This window comes from Lagenorhynchus albirostris, chromosome 16 (genome assembly GCF_949774975.1).
Source record: "Lagenorhynchus albirostris chromosome 16, mLagAlb1.1, whole genome shotgun sequence".
Taxonomy (NCBI): Eukaryota; Metazoa; Chordata; class Mammalia; order Artiodactyla; family Delphinidae; genus Lagenorhynchus; species Lagenorhynchus albirostris.
In genome coordinates, this window is record NC_083110.1 from 76,605,588 (window position 1) to 76,630,773 (window position 25,186).

At 54.1% G+C, this 25,186-nt stretch overlaps 1 protein-coding gene across 2 annotated transcripts in view; it reads left to right on the forward strand.

The window, feature by feature from the left end:
- Nucleotides 1-25,186, forward strand: part of LHPP (phospholysine phosphohistidine inorganic pyrophosphate phosphatase) — a 134,885-nt gene that overhangs the window by 36,083 nt on the left and 73,616 nt on the right. For both annotated transcript variants that reach the window (XM_060125917.1, XM_060125918.1), the window contains exon 6: nt 10,851-10,942. In XM_060125917.1, the coding sequence (XP_059981900.1) occupies nt 10,851-10,942 (92 nt within the window). The remainder of the gene's footprint in view (nt 1-10,850; nt 10,943-25,186) is intronic.

The window sequence follows — 25,186 nt, forward strand, 5'->3', positions numbered from 1 at the left end:
TTAGCCACTGGACCGCCAGGGAAGTCCCTGAGAGAGTAAATTCTTAAGATCACTTGTTATAGAGTGGGAGGAATGTCACTGTTGTAATCTGAGTTAAAAATCTGAGTATTTAGAATTACGTAAGCACTGTGGTCACAACCATCTCCCATGACCCCCCTCAACCCCCTGCCGTCCCCAATCAACAAAACAAAAAGCTGTCACTGCCTAGAAATTAAGACCAGAGGAACTGAATATTAAGACGTTATCTTTGGTTGTCTTTGTAGAGTTGACCTTGGTTAATCCCCTCCCCCCCTTTTGTTTGTTTGTTTATTTGTTTGGTGTTTTCCAGTTACTTTCACGGTCAGTGTCTTTTACATTCTGAATGAGAAACTGCGTTCCCCACACCCCAAAGAGGAGCTGAGGCCCTTCTGGGGGTCAGGTTGATCGGGCTTCTCATTTGGCGGATGCCGGGCCGTGCAGTCTGGGGTGGCGGGTTAGGAGCTTGGATTCCTGGCGTGTCTGCTGAGGCTGGGGTGCCTGTGCTGTCCAGGCATCGCGAGCATCTGCGGCCCTGGGTCCCTAAGGAATTGTTTTCTCTGGCGGCTCTGAGCCCACGTGGCAGAGCTGAATCTTATTTACCTGCCACATTATCATGCTGCGTCTGTCTCCCCTCTTGACACACAGTTGAGCGGTGGCTGCATGTTCTTAACACCCCACCTCACCGTTTTTCTAAAATGTTAATTTAGAACGTTTTGAAATACTGCTTGAGCCTCGGGATGTGTAGACATTTTAAAGCAGTATTTCAAAATAAGGCCATTTTGAACGAACTGTGTCTTATGCACAAGGTAGTAATTCTCTGCTCCTGCTTCTCTCTTTTTAATGAAAAATGGCTTTGAGGGGCTGTCTTGCTGCTGAAGTGCCGGGCTGTGGCAAACCTTAAAATTTTCAAGCTGCTTTAATCAATAAAGTTATCACCAGTCATTTCCCTCGATAACTGCTTCTTCCCAGATCCAGACTTGCTTCTTGCTGCTGAGGAGTTTTCCACCTGCGCTCAGAATGGATATAACTCCCCAAATCCAATTTTCATTTTAACCTTTCCTCAATAGCCTAGAAATAACAGATTGCTGGTATTACTCTAATAGATTGGAAATTCAAACCTCTTAGCGGTAACCAGGCCCTTTCCAGGATTCAGTAATAAGGCAAAGAATAACATACCTTAAAGGCTACTTCAAGAAATACCTAATTCTCATGGTTTAAGGCTTCTGAATCAGTGGGTGGTTTTATAGCTTCATACTAAAGCCCGAATGATGTGAAGGTTTTGGCAGTTTTCCATAATCATAAGAAATTCCATCAGTTGCGAATTGTGCAGGTTTAGTGGAAATTGGGTCTGTTCAGACCAGAGTGCTTAGTCAGCACCAGAAGCCAGTGTGCAGGCAGCCTGGAAGCTGGGGGTGCCCATTTCACAGATGGGGAACCCGAGGCTTGGAGAGGAAGGACCTTGAATACTTTGAGCACTTGTGCTGGGCACACCCAGGATCTGTCACATACCCATTTACTTCGTGAAATCCTTACTCCAATCCGCTGTCGTAGGTACTTTCATTCCCGTCTTAAGGTTAAGGTTAAGGATTTCTCTGCCTCGGCACTACTGACATTTTGGGGTCAGATCATTATTTGTGGCGGGGGGTACTGCCCTCCTCCCCCAGCTGTGAAACCACAGATGTCCCCAGACGTTGCCAAATGTCCCAGGGGAGCAAAATCGCCCCCAGTTGAGAACCAGGGCACTGAGGAGTAGTCACAGGAACGTCTGCTGTTGAAGCCAGGATTACTCTGCCGCGGTGGGGTGAGGCCAGGACCCAGCCCCCTCCAGGTCTCTGCTGCTCCCCAGTTCTCAAGGAGAGGCCAGCAACACAGCAGAATGCTTAGGTTAGAAAAGGCATATTTAGCAGTGCAATATCATTTTCTGTTGTGAAAAACATTAAAATCTGTCTTGTTGGCAGAATATAGAAAGTAAAGTTAAGCAAGATCTTGGGTGGTGAAGGTGAGGACTCTCAGGACAGCCTATCAAAAAAGGGGGCGAGGTTTGTGGGCTTATCCAAAGAGGGCCGGGCATAAAACATGGACTTTGCCCCATCATTTTGCTCCCTGGTTCTCAGGGCATTAATTATAGCTACGGGGTTATGGGGACAGTCTGTACCCTTGGCGGGGAGGCCTTGTGGGTGGGGAGTGAACGTCTGCGTGGGGACCTCCTTCCCCTCAGGTCTGTGCGTGGAAGGCCCGTCTTCTCCCCTTCGTGGGCTGGGCCCCCCGCCTGGCCCATCTTCCCCACAGCGGTGTGCATGGTCTTTGGGTGTCCGTTCAGGGACCACTTGCTGGGACGGTGTGAGCCCCGGGACAGAGAGAACCTGAGCGGTGCCTCATCCAGCCACGGGTGGGGGTTTCCAGGAAATGCCAGCTCTGGGGCTGCCTTGTGCCCCGTCTCGGTCATAAGGGAGCTTTGGAGCCTCATGTCTTAGTTTTCCCTAAGATATTTCCTCCCCTAAAGCCTTTTTAGTAGATTTTATTTTCTTCTCCTCAAAACACAAGTTTTTAATCTGATTGTGAAGTAGCCCATGTTTGTTAAGAGGATGAATAAAGTTCAGAAAGTATAAGGGAAAAAAATGTTCATCCTTCCACTAACCTGCAATGACACAAGTCATGCTTAGCCCTTCCGATTTGTTGGTGTCTATATATACTTTTTTTTTGGTTGCACTGCTCGACTTGCGGGATCTTAGTTCCCCGACCAGGGATCGAACCCAGGCTCAGCAGTGAAAGCGCCAAGTCCTAACCACTGGACTGCCAGGGATTTCCTGTATATGTACATTTAAAAAGAAAATTATTTATTTATTTGGCTGTGCTGGGTCTTAGTCGCTGCACGCGGGATCTTCGTTTCTGCGTGCAGGGTCTTTAGTTGTGGCATGCAGGATCTTTTTAGTTGTGGCATGAGGGCTCTTGGTTGTGGCATGTGGGATCTAGTTCCCTGACCAGGGACCAAACCCGAGCCCCCTACACAGGGAGCGCGGAGTCTTATCCACTGGATCACCAGGGGAGTCCCTGTGTATATACATTTTTAACACACAATTGGATAATCCCGTATCTGCTATTTGAAACCCAATTCCCGTTCCCCTCCCCCCCCCCGCCCCGGCTTAATATTGGGAACCATTTCCTTTGTGTGAATTCAGGCACCTCCACAAAGTAATTTTTGTGGCTACAGAGCATTCTGTCGTAGGGACCCCCGTAATGTTCTTTGGCCGAGGCTACCTTTCATCCCCTCGCTACCGTAATGTGCTTCCCCAGTCCCCTGTTGTTGGACATTTAGATTACTTCCAATTTCCCTCTTGTACATTAACCCTAGTGAACACCCTTGTATGTATATGTCCTTTTGTATATTTTAAATTATTTTCTTAGAAATCCTAGAGGTATAGTTGTCAGGCCATGATGCACAGTGTTCGTTTCTATTTCAGAAACACGGTATCAATTCAGCTTCCTTACCAGCTGTATATGCAAGTGCTCATTTTCCAACATCCTCACCAACACCATTGTTTCTTACTTTTTATAAAATAGTTTCCTCGAGTTTTGCTGTGTTGGTATTATTCCTTACGAATGTGTCAGACGGTGGGGGAAATTCCTTAGTGACGAGCCACCTCTGGGTGTCGGAGGGGGCCCGGTTGCTCTGAGCCTGCAGGCTGAGGGTCTAGGGCTCTTCCCAATGCTAGGTGTCATCTCGAGGCCTCTCCAAGTGGGGGTGTCTGTCCCTCGGGGCTGAAGTGCAGGCCAAGCCCACTGCTCTTTCACCACCAGCCCTGCTGTTCGTTGCCCCATGGGGGCAGAAGTGCTCCTCCTGGCAGAGCCCTGGGAATAATCAGAAATTTCGTGAAACGTGGGCTTTCTTGGGAAAGCTCTTTGGCGTTGGAAGGTGCGTTCCAGATGTCGCCGCCTGTTGGAATGGGTTCTGCCCCTGGCACCTAGGATGGCGAAGAGGAGACCATGGCGGGCAGACGAATATTTAAGAAGGATGAATGAATCTGCATTTTGAACCCAAACCAGAAAACCTGCCTAAAGGGCTCTGGTGCCGCTCTGGCTCTTGGATCTCTGTTCTGTGGGAGTCCGACCTCTTGGTGTGCATCCCCAGCTTCCCTGAACCATATTGCAGTCAGAAAGGAAGTGCAACCCAGACCTGACAGGTAGGGTTTTTTTATTTCCCCTGACAGCGCACCTCTTGACCTCTATCTTCTTGCCAGTGACTTTTTAAATCCTAAATGATTTGGCAATAATTGCTCCTCCTTTTGTGGTTATTGCCCTTCACCGATAGTAAATCTGTGAAATCCCCAGGGGCTGGAACGCGTTTTGGTATGCGGAGCCCACAAGCTGGCCCAGACAGGCTTCACTGCGGCGGGCGGCCGCACACCCACTGGGTCCCCGCACCCTGCCCCTGCCCTCACACGCGGCTCCGGGCTCTGCCTGGGCTTGGCCAGTGGCTTATCGTGCAGAACCATAGCTGCTGCTTCTGGTGTTCTTCCTCCGATGGCCCAGATTTCTCTGGTTCCACTTCCGTGGGCCACACCGAAAAATGTCCTTGCCCAGGCAGACCCAGCAGCCTCTGTTCTGAGGGGGGGAGGAATTTCTGCTTCATGCACAAGTGTGCATGCACAAAATTTTATTTTCCCCAGAGCATGGAAGAGGCCAGGCATGACATTTAATCATAGGAAGACGGTTTCATTTCCAAGGAACCTTCTAGCAAGCTGGCCCCCGGAACTCCTGGCAGCAGTGGACAGGGTCCTAAGCTGGAATGCTGTGGATGTTTAGAGGCTGACCTAACAGTGTCAGGACAACTCTTCGAGAAGGGCAAAGTAGGGTCTCACACTGGGGCTTGTGGCTGGTCCGGCTGCCTAAGCCAGGTGCCCACCTGCCCCAGCCCTCTCCTCCCAGGTGAGCTGTGTGGTTGCCCAGGTGACCCTGGCTTTGCAGATACCTTTAGACTCACGTGTGTGTGCAGCAGTCTCATGGCGGGTCCCACTTCAAGGAACACGCGTCGCCACTGGTTCTTTCTCTTGGGTGACTGATGATTTCCACACAGCTGCATGGGAGCCTGTAGACACGAAAATTAAACCCATTTGGATTTGGCAGTGTTTTCCCCAGCATCACTCACTCTAGGAAAAAAATTTCCAATTTTACCATATCTGGGTACTTGCCCCCGGCACTATTATTTACTTAATGTTTCTTTAAATTGATTCATTTTATAAACTTAAATGTATTTTTAAAATAACTTTCGATCTCTACTATAAATGGAAGACCAGAATCACTCACCGTAAATAGATTACTCTAAAAATAAATACAAAGGATTACATTAAAAATGTATGTCCTTGGGCTTCCCTGGTGGCGCAGTGGTTGAGAGTCCGCCTGCCGATGCAGGGGACGCGGGTTCGTGCCCCGGTCCGGGAGGATCCCACATGCCACGGAGCGGCTGGGCCCGTGGGCCATGGCTGCTGAGCCTGCGCGTCCGGAGCCTGTGCTCCGCGACGGGAGAGGCCACAACAGTGAGAGGCCCGCGTACCGCAAAAAAAAAAAAAAAAAAAGTATGTCCTTATATATACTACCAAATGTGAAATAGATAGCTAGTGAGAAGCAGCTATATCACACGGGGAGATCAGCTCGGTGCTTTGTGACCACCTAGAGGGGAGGGAGAGGGAGGGTGGGAGGGAGACCCAAGAGGGAGGGGATATGAGGATATATGGATATATATATCTGGTTCACTTGGTTATACAGCAGAAACTAACACAACATTGTAAAGCAATTATACTCCGATGAAGATGTTAAAAAAAGTTATGTCCTGTTCTACCTAAAATCAAAGAGCATATCACCAGTATGCATAACACACATTGGGAAACATGGGTTTAGTGGAGGAAAGACCAGAGGAAATTAGTGAGAAGTATGAAGTTTAGAATATTCACTGGGACAAAGTGCAGTTTATTTCAGGTACCTCGTATGTCTCTCAGGGCCGGTGGCTCCCAGCAGTTGGCAGAATTCTCAGCCCTGGTGGTCATCAGCCACCTGCTCAAGCTCCCCCGGGGGCCAGTGTCCCCCAGTAGCTTCTCTGACGGAGGCCTCTTTGGCCTCTGCTGGAATATGATTAAGTGGCAGGGGCCTGGTACCTCTGAGGCAGCCCATGCTGATTGTTAGAAAAGCCTCGTGTTTACCTGAAACTACCTCCCTGGCATCTGGGGCCGCACCAGCTCAGTCTTTGTCCTCGTCCACAAGCTCCTCGTGATTCCTCGTTATTTGAAGTCCTGTTTGGGAGATGTTTCCGAGGACATGTGCTTCAGGCTTAATGGCTGTGCTTTTGGGAATTCGTGTGTGGCCTGCCCTGGTAGAGGATTAGCACACATGTGGTGTCTTCTTCGGAGAAGGCTCTCACCCCTTCCCCTATACCCCCTCACCTGGTTGACCCCTCTTGCTCTTCAGATCCAAGCTCAAAACCTCACCTCCTCCAGGAAGGCTTCCCTGACCACCACCAGCCCCACAAGGTTAGGCCTGACAGCCTCCTGCACTTTTCCTCCCTGTGCTTTATCACAGGTCCTGGCTCTGTGTTTGTGAAATTACCCCATGAACATCCGTCTTCCGCCTTCCACTGGGAGCTTCACAAAGGTGGAGACTGTGTTTCTGACTCACTGTGTCCCCACTGCCTGGCCTATAGAGGACCCGATACAAAGGAGCTGAGGCACTGGAGCCCTGTCGTAAGGACTGTGGACTGTCTCCAATAGGGTTAGATTAGGAGTTTCCTCAACAGAACATTTCCTAATATTTTTTCCTTTTAAACATGTATAGATAACTTATTACGTCCAGGTACTGTCCTTGATGCTTAACTTACGTGATTTTGTTTAAACACCACACCAATTGTACCCATTTTACAGACTGAAGTGGATCACAAGATCACAGGGCTAGCAAATAGGAGAGCTGGGATTCAGGCCCAGTTGCTCTGGCCGCGTCTGCGACTTGAGCTCAGTCTGTCCATTCTGCTGGTCGCATAGGGCCTGCCTCTGGATTCACTGCCTCCCACCCCTCCCACTCCGAGCTGGAAGGCAAATTCCATCTGGACTCCTCTCCTCACAGGCAGAGTCCAAATCAATGTGTAAGAGTCCCCTGGTTTGCAAATGCTTCACGGTCATCACTTTTTTTTAAAAAAATTAATTCATTCTTTTTTGGCTGCATAGGGTCTTTGTTGCTGCACGTGGGCTTTCTCTAGTTGTGGCAAGCAGGGGCTACTCTTTGTTGCTGCGCATTGGCTTCTTATCGTGGTGGCTTCTCTTGTTGTGCAGCATGGGCTCTAGGCGTGCGGGCTTCAGTAGTTGGGGCACGCGGGCAGTAGAGCACTGGCTCACTAGTTGTGGCGCACAGGCTTAGTTGCTCTGTGGCATGTGGGATCTTCCCAGACCAGGGATCGAACCCGTGTCCCCTGCATTGGCAGGCAGATTCTTAACCACTGTGCTACCCGGGAAGTCCATGTGTCACCATTTTTAGTTTTCTTGGTTTCGGTTTATGTATTTATTCATTGGTTAGCCCTACCTAGCATCTGAATTCCAGAGGAAAGTTGTGGAATAACTGTCAGTTTCAAAGCTTCTATCCCATCAACATCAGGACACTCACCCTGCTACGGGAGCCCGGTTTGTCAGGCCTGTCTGACCTCCCACCAAGGACATTTCTGATCGGACTTGGGAGCGTATCTGGAATGCATTTGGTGTCTGAGGCATTAAACTTTTCTTCCGCTAGCAGGATCGTTTCCTGAAAATATTTTGAAGCTTTTCTTTTAATCAGTGTGGCAGTTGAGCCAGGGAGGCTGCTTCTTTTTTCTTAAAAGAAGCACATTTATTTATGTAAAGATTATGAATCAATTTAAACAGTAATATTAATACAGGTTGATATGTCGAATGGGCACCCACTGGTGACTAAAGTTTTGGCAACACGGATGCGGACTATGCCACCCACTCCCGCTCTTTTGGTTGGTAAACACTGAGCAGTTCTATTGGCTGGACCTCCTAAGTGTCTCCAGGCATGCACAGCCATGCCTTATTTCAGAGCACCGATTCACTCAACAAACTCGTGTTGGTCATCAGCTGAGCTCCAGGATCAGCACAGAGCCTGCCCTCAAGGAACTCACACAGTTTTTGGAGGAGAGAGATAAGTGAAGGGACCATTATAACACAGGAGGTGTATGCAATTCAAGGGGGTAATCACAGAATGTTTTGGGGACTCCCCAAACCCAGCCGGGGGTTGAAAGGTGGTGGTCACCTGAGCTGAGTCCAGACAGACTGTTAGGAGTTGGCCAGTAGGAGAACAGAGGGAAGCGGCAGAAAGGTCACCCTGTGCCCATGGGCACCCTTTCTGGTGCTGTCCATTCTGTTTTGTGTAGATGCGTATTTCTATTTAAGTACCATTTTCCTTTTGCCTAAAGAACTTCCTTTTACATTTCTTGTGTGTGGATCTGTTGGTGATGAAGTCTTTTAGCTTCAGATATCTGGAAATGTCTTTATTTCATCTTTGCTCTGAAAGATAATTTTGCTGCATATAGAATCCTAGGTAAGCATTTCCCCCCTTTCCAGTACCGAGGTGGTATTCCACTGTTTTCTCATTTGCATGTTTTCAACAAGAAATCTGATGTCTTATCTTTGTTTCTGTCTGTACATGTCTTTTTTTTTCCTCCAGTTGTTTTTAAGATTTTCTCCTTGTCGCTGACTTTGAGCAGTTTGATTATGTTGTGCCTTGATACACTTTTCTTCATGTTTCTTGTGCTTGGTACTGATTGGGATCTCGGAGCTGCGGATTTGTCATTTTTGTTGACTTTGGAAAATTTTCAGCCATTATTTCTTCAAATATTGTTTCTGTCTCCCCTTCTCTCATCTTGCTTCCTGGGACTCCAGTTACACCAGGCTGTTTGAAGTTTTGTCATAGCTCACTGTTTCTCTGTTCATGTTTTAAAAATTATTTTTTCTGGGGGCTTCCCTGGTGGCACAGCGGTTGAGAGACCGCCTGCCGAAGCAGGGGACGCAGGTTCGTGCCCCGGTCTGGGAAGATCCCACATGCCGCGGAGCGGCTGGGCCCATGAGCCACGGCCGCTGAGCCTGCACGTCCGGAGCCTGTGCTCCGCGACGGGAGAGGCCGCAACAGTGAGAGGCCCGCGTACCACACACACACACACAAAATTATTTTTTCTCCCTGTGTTTCATTTTGGATAGTTTCTATTGCTGTGTCTTCAAGTTCATCAATCTCTTTTCTGCATTGTCTAATCTGGATTTAATCTCATCCAGTGTTGTTTTGTTTTTTTTTTTTCAGTCCAGACATTGTAGTTTTCACCTCTAGAAGCTTGGTTTGGATCGTTTCTTTTACCTTGCATGTCTCTCTACTTAACTTTGGGAACGTGTGGAATACAGTTACAGTAACGGATTTAATGCCCTTGTCTGCTAATTCTCACATGTGTGTCAGTTCCAGGTCTGTTTTGGTTGATTTTCCTCTTCGCTGTGTGTGATATCTGTCATCTTTGCACGTCTGATTATTGTTTTAATTGGATGCCAGACACTGTGAATTGTACCTTTTGTGAGTGCTAGATATTTTTATACACCAATAAATATTTTTGTGTTTTGTTCTGGGATGCAGTTAAATCACTTGGAAACAATTTGATCCTTCCAGATCTTGCTTTGAAGGTTTGGGAGGCAGAGCAGGTTTAGTCCAGGGCTAATTCTTCCTCACTGCTGAGGCAAGACGCTTCTGAGAATGCTACTCAGTGCCCTGTGAATTATGAGATTTTCCAGTCTGGCTGGTGGGAACAGACACTAAACCCAACCCTGTGTGAGGTCCCGGCACTGCTTTAATTTTTGGTGTGATTCTTTCCCTGGCCTCGGGTGGTTTCCTCACTTGCCTGGGCTCATTAGCAGTCTACCCAACACTGCATCATTCGGGGGGACCCTCTGTAGAGCTCCACAGTTCTCCAGGTAGCCCTCTCTTCTCGGACGCCCCGCCTTAATCTCCCAGCTCTTAGCTCCGTGTCCTCAATTCAGGGAGTCTGGGCTGTACCTAGTTCTTCCTGTCTGTGCTCACAGTCTGGAAACTCTGAAGGCAGTGAGCTGCGGCATTTGTAGGATCCATGTCATTTGTTTCCTGTGTCTCAGGAATCCTCCTTCATTGCCTGATGTCCAGTGTCTTGAAAACTGTTATTGCATTTGGTTTGTCTGGTTCTCTAGTTGTTTCAGGCGAGAGGGGCTGCTTTTTGAAATGATATCCAGGCTGTGAGCATTTTGTGTGTGTGTGTGTGTGTGTGTGTTAGAGTGTGTATTTTTGTTTGCTCTTTCTTCTTTTTGTTTTTTTTTTTGTTGTTGTTGCTTTTTATAGGTAGTAAATTCAGCATGGAAAGCAAAACCTAAACTTGGACTGCAAAGATTTGCCAGAAATTTACTTAGTTTTCACAGAACCAACGGTTGGCAAAATAACCTGGTTACAGAGTATTTAGCTGAAGGTAAAATTCAGCCTGTGCTCGACTAGAGGTGAGATAGCGTCAGCCTCCCCGTGTGTCCTGGTGGCACTATATCACTTTAATACCCGCTGATTGATTTTAAATCGCCCAGATATGCACCGTTCAGAGCCGCAGGCCATGATGGGCAGTGGGAGATATATTCAAGCACATTGACTTTTAATCAATATGATGACGATACTACCTCGTTTCCTTTGTATGGTGGTGGTTTTAAGCATGAAGTCAAGAGGTTTATTATGTCAAAAAAGATGAGGCAGCACAGGAAGAAAACTGTCTTGACATCACTTCTGAGTGCCTTTCACTCACTGCACGACAGGCCATCATGATCGGGGACGACATCGTGGGTGACATCAGCGGTGCCCAGCGGTGTGGGATGAGAGCGCTGCAGGTGCGGACCGGGAAGTTCAGGTAAGTGCCCCGCGCCAGCCTGCCCGCCGTCTGCCTGCCTGCCTCGTGGATTCCTGGGGTGACCAGGTTTTCGTTTGTCTTCTTCTCCACAATGAAGGGCGTTACTTTTTCCCAAATGGAAGAGCAGCATGTGGGCATCTGATGCCTTTTTTTAACTGTCCCCTGAGGACGGGCCTGGATGCCTTTTTGTAGCAGAGAGTGGTAGATAAAAAGGGTCTGAGTTTCAGAACTGAGATTTGAGTAGGGTGTAGTGTGGAGACAGCAAATGGAAGGCTCTGGCCAGCCGTCGAGCCTGCTTCCCACAGAGAGCCGGCTTGAACTTGGGCCACACTCCTGTCCTCAACGTGGCTGATGCCTCACTGTGCTCGGAGGGGACAGCTCCTGGGCGCCCAGCTCCTCTGGTCACCTTCTCCCTCCTTGTCCTCCACCGTATCCATCTCTCACCTAGAGATGACAGGTCCGTGGTCAGGGATGAGTCAACGACACTTTGGAGTTGAACCTCTGTCTCCAGAGCGTCTTCTTTGCTGGGTCAGAAGTCAGCCTAGCCTCGGGCAGGTTGCGGACGGGCACCTGTCGGGGGCGTGTGGATGTGCCCTGCGGTGTCTGGGCCTGGCTTGCTTAGCCTTTGAGCGTATCTCAGACATCACAGTGTTGTCTTGGCTTCTTCTAGATGGTTTTGATTGTCGCCGTTCAGAGAAAGTACCATTTTGTGTATGCTAGTTAAAACATGGTTACCCTGGGGTGTCTGGATGTCGGGGGAGGGATGGATTACATCAGTCCTGGGTGGTCTGCTTAGACGGGGTCAGAGGAATAGATTAGAGGGCCTGACTCTCACTCCGAGGCCCGTTCCTGTGTGAGAGACACACGTGGCCTTTGGGTTTGGGTCACGTAGGTGGACACAAGGTGAGTGAGGAAGTCTCAGTACTCCTAAGGTCCAGGGCCAGAAAGTCCCTTCCATCCACCTCTTGGACCTCCCAGGGTGCCAGAGGCCACCTTGCAGCCCCCAGCACACCTGAAATATGGACCTCCTTTCTTCCCCAGGTCCTCAAACGAGGGTTTCCTGGGTTTCCTGGGCTCTCTCCGGCCTAAGGGAGTGAGGGAGACCCCACTCGAAACCTCATCAGCATTCTCTCCCAGAGGCCAGCCTGGAAGCCCGAGGTCCCCAGCGCCCGCTTCCCCCGAAGCTGCTGAGCAGTGGGACTTGGCACCCTGTGGTTGATGCTGTGCTGCGCGGTGCCGCCCGGCCCCTGGTGCCGCCCCATCAGTAGCCAGCCTAGCTCAGTGAGCACCTTTGACCCATGAGCACAGGAGTGGCACCTCCGTAACTGAGAGCACGGTGGTGAGGCAGAGGTGAAGAGTGAGAGCCATGTAGCTTTTTGCACTGGGCTGCTGCTTCTGGATTCTTAGGGAGAGAAACATGTCTGTCTCGATTAAATGTAGCCACAGCTGGGGTCTTTCTGGCCCAGCCTAAGCCATGGCCCTATAAACTGAGAAGGTACTGCCCCTGCCCCAGGCCCCAAGCGTGCCACTAGGTCGCTGGGTCACTGAGGAAGGTCCGCACACACAGTTGGGAAGCCCTCGAATGGGCAGGTGGGCATGCAGGCGGCTGTGTTCTACTGTACACCACCGGGGTTGGCACTTTCCTGAGTCCCCCATCACCCCGTCTCCCAGAGAGACAAACCCCATCAACAGTTGGCCAGATCATTCCAGACTGCCTTCTCTGTGTAGATAATATAAGGATAATACTTTTTTTCTCTTTATAAAAAGGGTATTATATTATTTCACAACCTGCCCTTTTCTTGAACAATGTTTTGTGGCATCTGCCCTTGACCTTTCTTCATCATTTTAAATTGCTGAGGAAATGCTGTAGGTAAGTACTGTTTAGCGCGTGGTGCACAGGGAGCCGTCAGCAACGGGGAGGTGATGCCGGTGCTGTTGGTGACGTCTGTTGCTTCCCGGTGCAGCCCCGCCTGGCTCTGCGTGGAGAGGGTGGGGCTTAGCATCTCTTTTCATGGAGGTATTTAAGATTTTGATTTGTTTGTTGTGAGGTTGTAAATCTGCCTTTGTTAGCAGGCAGGGCGGAGGGAGAAGAGCCTCAGTGCAGGTTAGGTGGTGATGCAGCCACCCGAGGGGGAGGCCGCGTGGCGGGACAGGAGGCTGGGCTCCGTGCCGTCAAAGCAGGCGGAGGACCTCTCTGCCCCTGGCTGATCTCTAGAGCCTCACTGTCTAGTGCGGAAGCCACGAGCCGCAGGTGCCTGGGGAGCACTTGAAATGTGGCTGTTCCAGATTGAGACGTGTTAAAAGTGCACATACACAAGAGTCCAGACTTAGCGGGAGCAAAAGAATGTGATAAACTCATTCCTGATATCTCACACTGATTGCATGTTGCAATCCTGATGCCTTATGTTAATTTCGCCTGCTTATTCTTGTTTTTGTTCACGTGGCCACTAGAAAGTCCTAGCTTGCCTCCACGGCTCGCATCCATCGGCGCTTAGTGCATTTCTGGTGGGCAGCGGGGCCCCTGCACCGCCCCCTGCTCCCTGCAGATGGCAGTCTCGGTGCACGAGATCTCCATGGCACCTTGCACGGGCCTCTCTGTAGACGTAGCCGGCTTGGGGCCAGTGAGCAGCAGCCTTGGCACTTTGGCACCCTGGTGACTGGGCCAGCGTTACCCGGCAGCACCCAGCTCCTCCCTCTGGGGCTGCCCTGCCTGCCCCTGTAGCTCTCCACCCCTCTGGCCACCTCTGTGAGCCGGCGGCCCTAGGTTTGAAGCTCACTGTGGCCCATGTCTGCACCAGACGTGAGCCGGGCAGGGGCAGGGTCTGCGTCCTTACTGTGCTGGGCCTCCCTCTGAGTGGCCTCACAGGAGCCAAGGGCCACTGGATGGGTCAGCAGGGCATCAGCTCTGTGCACCGTGTCCCCTGTTGGTGGCCTTGGTCCAGCCTTGACTGAATTGGGGGAGTGAGGCGGGTGGAGGATGACCTTGTCACCGGGCACGGGTGGCAGAGAGCCGTGCGGTGAGGGAGCTTGGCGCTCATACCTGGCCACATGGCTTCTCCACTGGCTTGAGGCCAAGGGCCGGATGGGGAGGCTGAGGCAAGTGAAACCGGGGTGTCCTGCCTGTCCTGGCACGGGAAAGGGAGGGAGGCTGGAGGGGGCCGCATAGAGCCTCTGGACAGCCCCGCTGCAGGTGCCCCGCAGGCCAGCGTCTTCTAGTTGTGCGTGCGCGCACGCACACACACACACACATACACACACACACACGTGAGGTTGTCTGAGGCCACGGCATTGCTGGAGGTGCGGGATTTGGACTTTCCCATGGCTGTGAGATCTCCCAGTGACCTTCCATGTCTTCATTCCCCTCACTTCTTTCTATTTTTTCTTTTTAAATTTATTTATTTTTGTCTGTGTTGGGTCTTCTTTGCTGCATGCGGCCTTTCTCTAGTTGTGGTGAGCGGGGGCTACTCTTGGTTACGGTGCGCAGGCTTCTCATTGCGATGGCTTCTCTCGTTGTGTAGCATGGGCTCTAGGCGCACAGGCTCAGTAGTTGTGGCTCGCAGGCTCTAGAGCGCAGGCTCAGTAGTTGTGGCGCACGGGCTTAGTTGCTCTGCGGCATAGGGGATCTTCCCGGACCAGGGTTAGAACCCATGTCCCCTGCATTGGCAGGCAGATTCTCAACCACTGCGCCACCAGGGAAGCCCGCTTCTTTCTACTTTTATCAGAAAATGGCCCAAAGAGAAAAATGTGAAGTCTCAGAGTGGGGAGAGGTTACAGCGGCCCCTGAGCTTTGGAAGGAGGGCTTCACAGGGCCTGCCCCACCAGGACCAGCGGGAGGCTCAGGCCCCTTGCAGGAAGGAGGCTGGATCCCTTCCAGCAACCCCAGTGTTTGGAGCCAGAGAGGCTCCCGAGGCAGACAGCTTGCAAACACACCCCCGCCCAGCCGGGCAGCCGGGCAGCCGAGCTGTAGACAGAGCCATACAAGGTTTTCTTTTCATACCTGCTCGTCGTGAACGTCCAGCCCAGCCAGGGTGTGGCCTCACCTGGCTGGCAGGTAAAGGCCTTTCGGGCGTTTTCCCCACCTGCCCCTTCCTGGCATGTCTGACGCACCGGGCCTGCTGGCAGAACCTTCCAGCCTGAGGCCAGGACCTGCTGTTCCTCCAGTCTCCTCAAGATGCCATCCTGACTCCAAGGGCCCTGTGACCATCGCAGGCACATCCTCACGGTCGCAGTGAGTCCCGGAGACCCAGAGGGTGCTGGCTCCCCCGCTGCCAGAGGCCTTTCCCGTTGAGACGGCTAAAGCCTTGCCCAAGGCCACCTAGCGAGGTTAGGCAGAGGCTGGGCTGCAGCATTCTCTTACCCCAGGTGGGTGCTTCTGCCACCACTTTCCTACTGGGAACATCCAGCCCTTGGGGCTCAGCTTCTGAGGAGCTGCAGGAGTCACGGTCCCAGGCTCACTTCAGGGCACAGGCAGGGCTCGGTGTCTGAATAACGGGGGGCTCGTCTGGGAGGACTGCGGTCCCCACCCCCAGGCACCACAGCCCCCCTCCTTCTCTCCTAAGGACAGGCCTCATCGTCCATGGGGACTGGGGCCAGGCCCTGTGTACCCCCATTCTGGCAAATTCAGGTGAGGGACGTCCTTCTCAGGAGCCCGATGCCCTGCCTGTCCCCAGTGGAGGAGGAAGCGGTCGGGACATCTCGCTGTCCCTTCATACCTGCTTGTGTCCCCACCTGACCCCCCTCCTGGAGACATGCCAGAAGCGGAGCGGGGACACCCTGAACGCTTCCCCCGTCACCCTGTCCTCCGTTCCACGCTGCAAGGCACAGCTGGTGCCTGGTCCTCAAGCACGGTGGCAGGCGTCACTGCCCAAGGCCCATGCTGGTCGCGCTGTGTAAATAATCCGGCTACGTGGAGCCTGCTTTGGGTATTCTCTTATTTGTTATTTACTCACTGGTGGGAGATGTTTTCTGAGTCCAGAACGTTCTTGACGAGCAGTTTGCCGTTTTGGACTCACGAGGGAGTGGGCCTGGATTCCAGGTGTCCCTGGGCTGGGACTGGCGCTCCGCCCGCACCGAAGCTCAGCTGGGGCTGGGGTGCCCGTGGACAGCGGGGCTGGCGGGTCTGAGGTTCCAGGCACGCTGCCCAAGGCTGAAGGATGCGGGGTACAGAGGATGTGATGGTGGAACCAGACGCTGGAGTGGAGCTACCCAGAGCCCGACAGGGCTGCACTCGTGACACAGCTGCCGCCAAAGTGTGGCCCTTGACCCCGTCTCTCGTCACTTTGCAGCCAGTGACTTCAAAGAGTTTCCTTAAGAGGAGGCTCTGGTTTCCCTTCGGAAGGAAATGGGTTTTTCTTCTAGTGCCAGGTGGTATTTGAGGGAGGTGAGTGATCCTGGGTGTTAATTTTTCAGCAGTCACCGTTGTCACCGTGAGGCCATTGCAGGCTGGGGTTGTGGGTGGTAGCCCTCTGGCCCTGCGTCCCGCCGAGGAGCATTGCCACGTGTGCACCAGGAGGGAGCTCCTGCCCGCGTAGATGAACACTGCCGAGCCTCAGGCCTCTGGAAGACGCTCCCAGCTGGGGAGGAGGCTCCACGTAGCTTCAGGGAACCAGGAGGTGACCAGCTACTGCCTGGCTGCAGCCCGCCCAGCTGGGGAGAACGGCTTAATGCTGGGCGTGGGGGCTCCCCGCTGGGTCCCTCGGACTCCAGTCCTGGCTGCCAGTTGGGGGAGGGCTCCGGGAACCAATCTTCGGGGAAATCGATTGTGGAACGTTGGTGGGCCAGCCGGTCAGCCCAGCAGACAGCCTCGGTCTTGCACGGGGATAGAGGTTGTGGGAGGCACCCCTGGGCTTTGAGAGGTCCCTTAGCTCACTGGGGGTCACGCAGTGAAGGGGTCACAGATTTGAGCCTATATGCCTTCTTTTGGGATTTTTGCTAACTGCTTTATTGAGAAATAACTCGTACGTTGTACAATTCAGTAGTTTTTCAAATGTTCACAGAGCTGCGCAGCCGTCACCACAGTTGGGCAGACACCACTCCATCATTTTGAACCCTTTAGCCATCCTTCCCAAATCCCCTGCATCCTAGGGCTTTGCGGGGGGCAATGCCAGCCCCCAGCGGTTCAGTCTGCCTAGACCCTGGGCCCTGTGGGAGACTGAGGAGGGACCCCCAGGGGCCTGGGCTGGGAGGGCATTGGGCAGGCAGAGGTAGGCACCGGTGGTGGGGTCAGTGGGGGTCAGGGTGGGATTGGCAGGGCCAGACCCACCCGTCTCCCCATCCCCTCCCACCCACCGCTTTCCTGGGTTGAGTCGCTTCCTCTGCACTGGTTTCGCTTCCCTGCCCTCTGACTCGCTGCTCGCTGGGGGACAGAACTAGTAGCACCTTCTGGTACCTGACTCTCATTATCCTTCTTGGTCCCTGACCAAGGCTGCTTCATGCCCAGGGCAAGAGGGGAAAGGTTTCCAAACTGTATACAGCCCTGCTGGACTCCTCACCCTGCTTGGAGAAACCAGCCGGCTGAGGCGGGGGGCTCCAGGCTGAGGGGGGCGTCCCAGGTGGAGGCCAGGAGGTGGCTGCAGAGTGAGGCCACGAGGCCCTGTGGGGGGCCCGGTTAGGACCCCGTCAGCAGCTTCCTAGCCCGAGGAACTTGCTTCCTAGGAACCTGCAGGTAACTCGGGGGGTCCTGGATGGCTCACGGGGCGGACGGGGTTGGAGGAAGGCCCAGCAGGTTCTCTAGTCCCCCTGAGCCCAGCTAGTACGTTCCAGGAGCCCCTCAACAAACCTCGGGAGGTGTGTGCTCTGGACCTGCCGCTCGCACTTGCTCCTCAACTGTGTGACACCCCAGGAAGGAGGCCGAGGTCACGGTCCCCGCTCGGCCACAAGCTGGCGAGGAAGACGTGAGAACAGGGCAGTGCCTCCCAGAGGGTGTCTCACATGCCAGAGCCTGTGACAGGTGCTCACATGCATCTTGCTTCAGCTTATCTAAAGCTCACAACCGCCCTGGAGGCTGCCCTTCTTCTCACTCCACTTTATACGTGTGGAAATGGAAGCCCAGAGAGGTAGAGTAACTTGCCCGAGGCCACACAGCCCACCAATGTGGGAGCTGGGATTCGAACGCAGCTCTACCTGACTCCAGGTCCTGTGTCCTGAGCACTCTCGCACCCTGCTGCCCCCAGTTAGCCCAGTCTCGCGGGAGCTCCGAGCCCGCGCTGGGTCTCACCCACCAAGAGTGGCCGCCGTGGGGCTCTCAGGACCGAGTGGGTCCCTCCTGTCCTTGTTCTCTCGCACGACACTCTGCACTCAGCCCCGCTCGAGGAAAGGGGCCTCGTGAGGATGAGCTGTGACTTGAGCTGGTCTGGCCCCGAAGTCGGTCATGTGACCACACCCGAGGGCCTGGCTGCGGGGGGTGACAGGTGGCAGCCCCAGCAGTCACATGTTCGCTGGCTTTGTGGTTAAAGCCAGCTAACCCTGAGCCCTCCCCTCGCCTCCTGTGTGGGGGTGGGGTGGGGGAAGGGGTACTGGAAGGTGCTGGAAGGAACCTCATTTAACCTCAGAGGAAGCTGCCCATGAAGGTGCGTCAGAGCTGTCCCGAAATAGAACGGGTTGCCTGGAGAGGGGTGAGTCCTCGTCACTAGAGATGACCCGGGGAGGCTGGCAGACCTCCGGCTGGGGAGGCCGAAGACGGCACTGCAGTGGCCAGAGGCCAGGGCTAAAGAAAGCCACACACCCATTCTGAGTCTGCTGACATTTAATGGGCACTTGCGGGCACCAAGTCGTTTCTGTACCTCTGGTGCCATTTCCCCATTGACAGACCCTGAAATGTCAGTGTCGCCACCTCCTACTCGCAGTTGCGGAAACTGTGGCCCAGGCAGGGCAGGGGCACTTGTACTCGGTTATTCCAGCTGGGCCTGCCGTTCAAGCCTGACTTCCCCCTCTAGGTCCTGGGCTGTTAGCATCAGAGCTGGAGCCCAGCGGTTAAAACCACAAGTGTAGATGCAGGTGTATAGGTGCATGAGTAGCAGAGATGGGAAGGAAAGACAGCTGCTTGTTACGCAGGATTTGGTTATATCTTTGCATCATCGGGTGTCTGCTAAATACCGTATGATGAAAGTGTAGCACTCCCATCAGAACAACAGTTAGCTTTTAAAGTACGCTTGTGCCACCCACACCCGCATAGGTTTGTGAATTTGGGGAATTGTTAAGAAGAAAGACCACCTGAAAGTACAACACTGTTCGTTTAAGAACAGAGACCAACCCAAGTACCCTGAGGCCCCTGAGCCCGAGCACAGCTCTGCCCTGACCCCCGAGGCCCAGCCGGGCTCCCCGCTCACACGCAGGACCGTGAGCCTCTGGACACAGGTGTCCTCGTAGTGCAGTCCCATCCCTGGCCTGTAAGCGGGCGCTCCAGCCCCTCCTGCCTCCCTGCATGGTGCAAGGACACCCTCTGAGGTGTTTCATCTGGAAGGGATCAGGGTGAGGGCTCCAGTCCCTGCGACTGAAATCAGCACCTTCTCTGGGCCACCACGCATATGCAGCCGTCTGTGACCTCCTCCCCACAGCGTCACCCCGACACGCTCAGGTCCCATGCCCTGGCTTACACACACACATGCACACACTCACGCACGCACACGCACGCACGCACTTGGACTTGTGGAAGGGTGGCCACCCGAGGGCGGGATCCCAGCCGCCCCAGCACGGGATGGGCGTCCAGGGCCGTCGTGTCTGGACTCGCAGACGGCGGGCCCCAGGCTGGGGGTGGTGGGTGAGGGTGTGTCCGGGTAGAGGGGCCTGAGTCAGCCCTCGCTGGACAGAGGGGCTCAGAAGGTGGACTCAAGACTCCCCTTGCTGCAGGCCCATGTCCGCCCGGATGTGTCCAGTCCAAGCCCACCTGCCCCTCGTCATCTGGGAGCGTCCTCTGACCCGGGGAGGGAGGGGCCTGGTGAAGACCTGAGAGGGTTGGGCAGGGGGTCAGCCTCCAAGACGCGCCGTGCCCTGAGGAGGATGCCAGGGGAGCGTGCACAGGGCTTGTTTTCTCCTCCAGACTCTCCCCTCTGTGTCCTTCCTCCTGTCCCTACTCCTGTCCATCATCTCCGCCCCTGGCTTTGCTGCCTCTTTCCAGATCCTTCAGGGTCAGCGCTCATTTTCCCTTCTTCCTCACGCCACTTTCCGCTGGGGCCGCTAGAGGGCGCCTCGATGCCAGGGCCGGGATGCACACCCGCTCACACCTGCACACTCAAGCACACTCACACCCAGGCCCCCTGCACACATGGGAGCCAGGCCTCCCCAGCCCTCCCCCCTCCCCTGCCACCCCTCACGGAGAACATGGAGGTGCTGGGCCTGGGGGTTTCCTGCAGCTGCGGCGAGACCCTCCTGGCAGCAGGATCCCAGGCCCGAGGCAGGTGGAGCCCCCCCGCCCCACCATCCTCTCCAGGGTCTTTTCCCTTTTCCAGCTCCCCTGGCACCGGCCCAGGGGAGGGGGGCCTGAGAACTTCCAGTGTTCCTGGCCAGGGGCCTCCTAGCACCCCTGTGGGCACTGGGGAGACTGGGCCTCCCAGCCCCTCAGGCTCCCCTCCTGTCCGTCCCCACACCCCCATCCTTGGCTGGCCTGAATCCTGCTGTCCTTAAGGTCTTCTCTGATGATGGAATTCCCAGGGTCTTCCTAGCTAGAAGGGCCTTAGGGGACCCCCGGCTCTGTATGGGCAGCTGAGAGTGGCAGAGGGGCTGTCTCAAGGTCAAGGGGTTCCTGTGGCAGTCTGGGGTCTGTGTGGGTTCCCACTCAAGCACCGTTTCTGTTGTACCCCAAACACACCTCGCCTCCGGTGGAATTATCTGGCCCTCTTTTGAGTTCCCACAGTCTTCTTATTTCCAAACCCTTTTTGAGATCTCCAAAGAAGACAGATTCCATGTATCCTTCTCCCAGAGCCAGACCCAGGTCCAGGTCTCGCCGGTTATTCCACTAACTCCTCTATAGACGGGGGATCCAGTCTGGGGGCAAGCAGCTCCGTGGTCCTGTCTCTAGACTCTGATCTGGGGCACTAAGGCCTTGCCTCGACGTGTTGACCGTGTTGCTGTCTTTTTTGTGTGTGTGTGGCCTCGCTGCACAGCACGTGGGATCCTATCCTAGTTCCCCGACCAGGGATCAAACCCGTGCCCGCTGCGGTAGAAGCGCAGAGTCTTAACCACTGGACCGCCAGGGAAGTCCCAGCATTTTGAAGATTTCAGGACAGTCATTTTGTCTGATGCTTCCTTGTGAAATGACCCAGGTTACGCATTCGGGGCCAGAATATCACAGAAGTGATGCTGCGTGCATCTCAGTGCAGCATATTAGGAGGCTTGCGGTGTCAGTTTGCCCCAAATGACGATGATGTTAACGTGGTTTGATTAAGATGGTGGCTGCCATAGAGTTACATAAAGTTATGGGTTTTCTTCCCTTTGTAATTAATAACTGCTCGTGGGGAGATACTTTGAGTAAAAATCGCATTCCTCATCGTACTTTCATCCACTAGTTTTAATGTCTGTTGCTGCTTCTTGAGTTAATTATTTCTATGATGGTTACCAAGTAATTCCATCATTTGTTCTTACATTTGTTGTTGATGTTCCACTGTAGGGAAGAATGTTTTCTTCTCCCTGCTTACTCATTTATACCAGTGCAGACTCATGGATTCCTGTTTAACCCAGTGGGTTATAATCTGTTACTACCATAATCGATTTTGATGCTCAGACGGTCCCTGGTGTGGCCAGTGGCAGCCTCTCGAAGCTGGATCTGTGTACTTCTGACAACCCCGCCCCCTCACCGCCCCAACCGATTCTCCAGCCCTTCCTTACTTTCTGGAACAAAAGATGTTTCAGGCTCATCGTGTTCTGTCTCTGTATCAGCCCTGGAGTCAGCCATTTCTCCAAGGAGACCCCGTTCCTTTGAGTGGAAAGTGATATTTAGAATGAAAGACCAGGGTGCTAGATGTCCTCTTGCCTCTGGATGTCTCTTCTCTCAGAGCCTCTCTGTGGACAGAGGTGGGAAGCATGCATGTGTAATTCACACGTCCATCCCCCTGTGTCTCCGTTCCTGTCGGTACCCATAGAAAACCATGGGTTCACACCGATGCCTCTGATTCTGGTCCAGCACCACAGGGCTCATCCCAGCCTTGTGCCTTTGCACATTTGTACCTTTGTGTGCCAACGGGGAGAAGACTGCTTCCGTTATTCTCTCTCTGTTTTCCTAATTGCTCAGTCCCCCTGTATGTGGCCAGTCTCTGGCCCTGCTGGCCTGCCATCCCTCTCACTGCCCCCTCCCATGCCAGGGTGCCGGGCTGCCTTCTGCAAGGGAGGAAGACCCCAGACCTTGCTGGCTGATCTGTCTCCCTCCTCTCACCCTTCCTGTTCCTTGAGTGAGAGGACTGGGTTTTTGCCAATTTCGTTGTCCCCCCCGCCGGCCCCAGTGCCTCGCATGTGGTGGACACTCCGGTCTGTTAAGCTGAGTAACAACGGTCTTCCCCATCGGGAGAGGCCTTTCAGCTTCCCAGACCATTTTCATGTCTGTGGTTCTCACCCAAGGCTCCTAGGTAGGCAGGGAAAGTCTTTTGTTTTCCAGGGAAGATGCTGACTCGCCAGGCTTGCCTCGCCTGTATGGGGGTGAGAGGGGTGGGAGCAGCCGCCCACTGTGCCCAGGGTAAAGGTGTTCCGGGGCAGTTGCCAGCATGTCTGTCAAGGTTGTCCCTTTGCCCCCGTGAAAGCCTAGCTACGTGGTGTAAGAGTATCACCTGGACTGGTTCTCCTGTGGCGATCGTGTGCTCCGAAGACAGAGGACCTCAGGCTCAAATCCTGGCTCTGCCACCTACCAGTTGAGCCTCAGTTTTCTCATCTGTAAAATGGAGATTGGGGGGAAGTATCCTCAGCACCTTCGGTGCAGGAGGAGCTGAAGGAATATACAGGTGCAGGAGGTAGGTAGGTCTGTGAAACCACATGTGTGCAGAGCGCAGAGAACTGAGGCTGCTGGCCTGACCCTCCAGATGCCCGGGCATTCCTGGGGGCAGGCTTGGCCAGGCCCGCGCTCCTGGGTCGAATCACAGGGTATCGTGAACCGGGGCGTTCAGGACACCGCTTTGAAAATTCACGCCCACGTCCTCAGATTTCCAACCCATTCTCCCAGATGTGCTCCCAGCCTCCCCTTTTGTGGCAGAATGGTTGGCAGAGCTCACAAGTTTACGTAGTCGGATGGGGGGAGGGAAACATGCAGGTGCAACCACGTGAGATTTTTCTTGCTGCTCACGACCTTGTGGCAGCCGGGCAGAGCGTGGCATGTCATGGGGCCGGCCACTCGGAGATGACAGATGCTGGATGAGCGAAGTTGACCTTTCTTTTAATAGGGCGCCGTTGGCTTACTGCGAGGGGAGGAGGGGCAGCTGCTCCCACCCCCCCACATGCATGGAGGCGCATCCCACCCTTGCCAGGCCTTCTGCTCCCGCCACCCAGAGGGCACCCAGGAGGCGCTCAGCTTCGCAGGCACCTTCGTGTGCTCAGCACTGTGCGGCGGGCACTGAGTGGCCTGGAGGGTCCCCAGCCCAGCGCTAGGCACAGAGTGTGTGTCCTGGGGACTTGGGGTGCCCAAGGAGGACTCCGTGAGGAGTGGAGTGCAGGCGGAAGGGGGACGTGGCACTCTGGGGATCGCCTGCTCAGCAGGGACAGCGTCTGCCCCAGTTGCTGTCCTATCTCGTGTGGTCACAGGACGGCAGGCTCTGAGCGGCAAGAGTGTGGGGATGGGTAAGAGCCCGGGGGTGCTGGGTGGCCGGAGCAGAGCCGCTTGCTGCGGCAGGATTGCCCTCCAGGCCCCAGGGCGTGCTGAGCCGGAGGGGGTGGGGCAGGCTGCGTGGCCCCGAGTTTCAGATTGGCATCACCGTCTTTGCCCCGGTGCTGGGAGCTCAGGTGCTGGATCTGCCTGGATTTCTTCCTCCACCTCAGCCCTGTCGCGCTTTCTCTCAGTTTTTGGAGCCTCCTGTGTGTGAGATTGCAGAGAGCCGGTGGCAGGGCGGGGGCAGCGCTGGCTCGTCTGAAGCTGCAGCAGCGTGGGGAGGAGGCCTGGGTGCAGGGCTCAGCCTGAGCAGCCCCGGCCTGGGCGGGGGGAGGGGGAAGGGCCTGGGTTTTGGGGTCTGTGGCAGGGGATGACATCTCTGAGCCACCGCCTAGCCAGCGTGTGACCCTGCATGGGCTACATTACCTCTCCGTGCTCCATTCCCATCTGTGAAAAACATGTTGCTGCTCTTGCGGGGTGCTGTGAGATCCCACAGGAGTTACAGGTGAGATACAGGTGAGCTGGGCAGGTGCAGGTGAGGCTGCGAGGAGCCCTGTCCCCTTCCTCTCTGGTTCCTGAGCAGACGTCTCTCATGGCTTCTGTCAGTAGCCTGGCTCTGGCTCACACAGGGCTGGGAAGAGCTCACTGGTCTGGCTGTGGAAAGTAGCAATCAGGACTCGCACATAGTTCCACATAAAGATGTTCACAAGATCTGGGTATTGTCTCGTGTGCCTTGGTCCTTGGAGCCTCTGGGACCTGCTGCCCCCGTATGCTCGGCTGTGTGGCTGTGGGCTGGTTACTAAACCTCTCTGTGCCTCAGCTTCCTCACTGTAGATGTGTTTCCTTCCTAAGGTTGTTGGGAAAACGCTAATTGTGACAGTGACAGACACAGGACCTACTTCATCAGAGATTGTTCCATTCGTTTACCCTCAAAACAGTGATACGGGATGGTTAACCTATTATATCAGAGAGGTTGAGTAACTCCCCTAAGGTCACAGAGCTGATGAGAGCCCGTCTTTGAACCCTAGGAGTCTACTCTATAGCCAGTGCTCTGAACCCTCCACCGTGTGCAGCGTTACCTATGAGTACTGCCCTTTTGTTTCTGGAGCGTTCTAGGTTAGTCCAGTAGATTTTTGAATCGCGTTGGCTTCCAGGGGTGCCTGCTGTGAAGTCCTGCTGGGTGGGGGGCCGGCACCAAGAGGAGCTGCTCCCTGCTGTCAGAGGAGCTCAGAGCCCAGGGCTGAGAGAACGACTGGCTCGGGGTCTGTCCTTAGGCCGGGGCCCAAGCCCCAGTTCTGCTCTGGTCCCTCAGGGAATTAGGGGGACCAAGCAGGGCTTCCAGACCCCGCCGTAGTTCAGCCCGAGCAGCTCCCTTGTCTGTTTCGGGGTTCCTTGCAAATTCCGCTGGCCTGGGGTGGAAGTTCTACTCTAAAAGCATTTAAAAGCTCGAGGAGCGTGGTTCT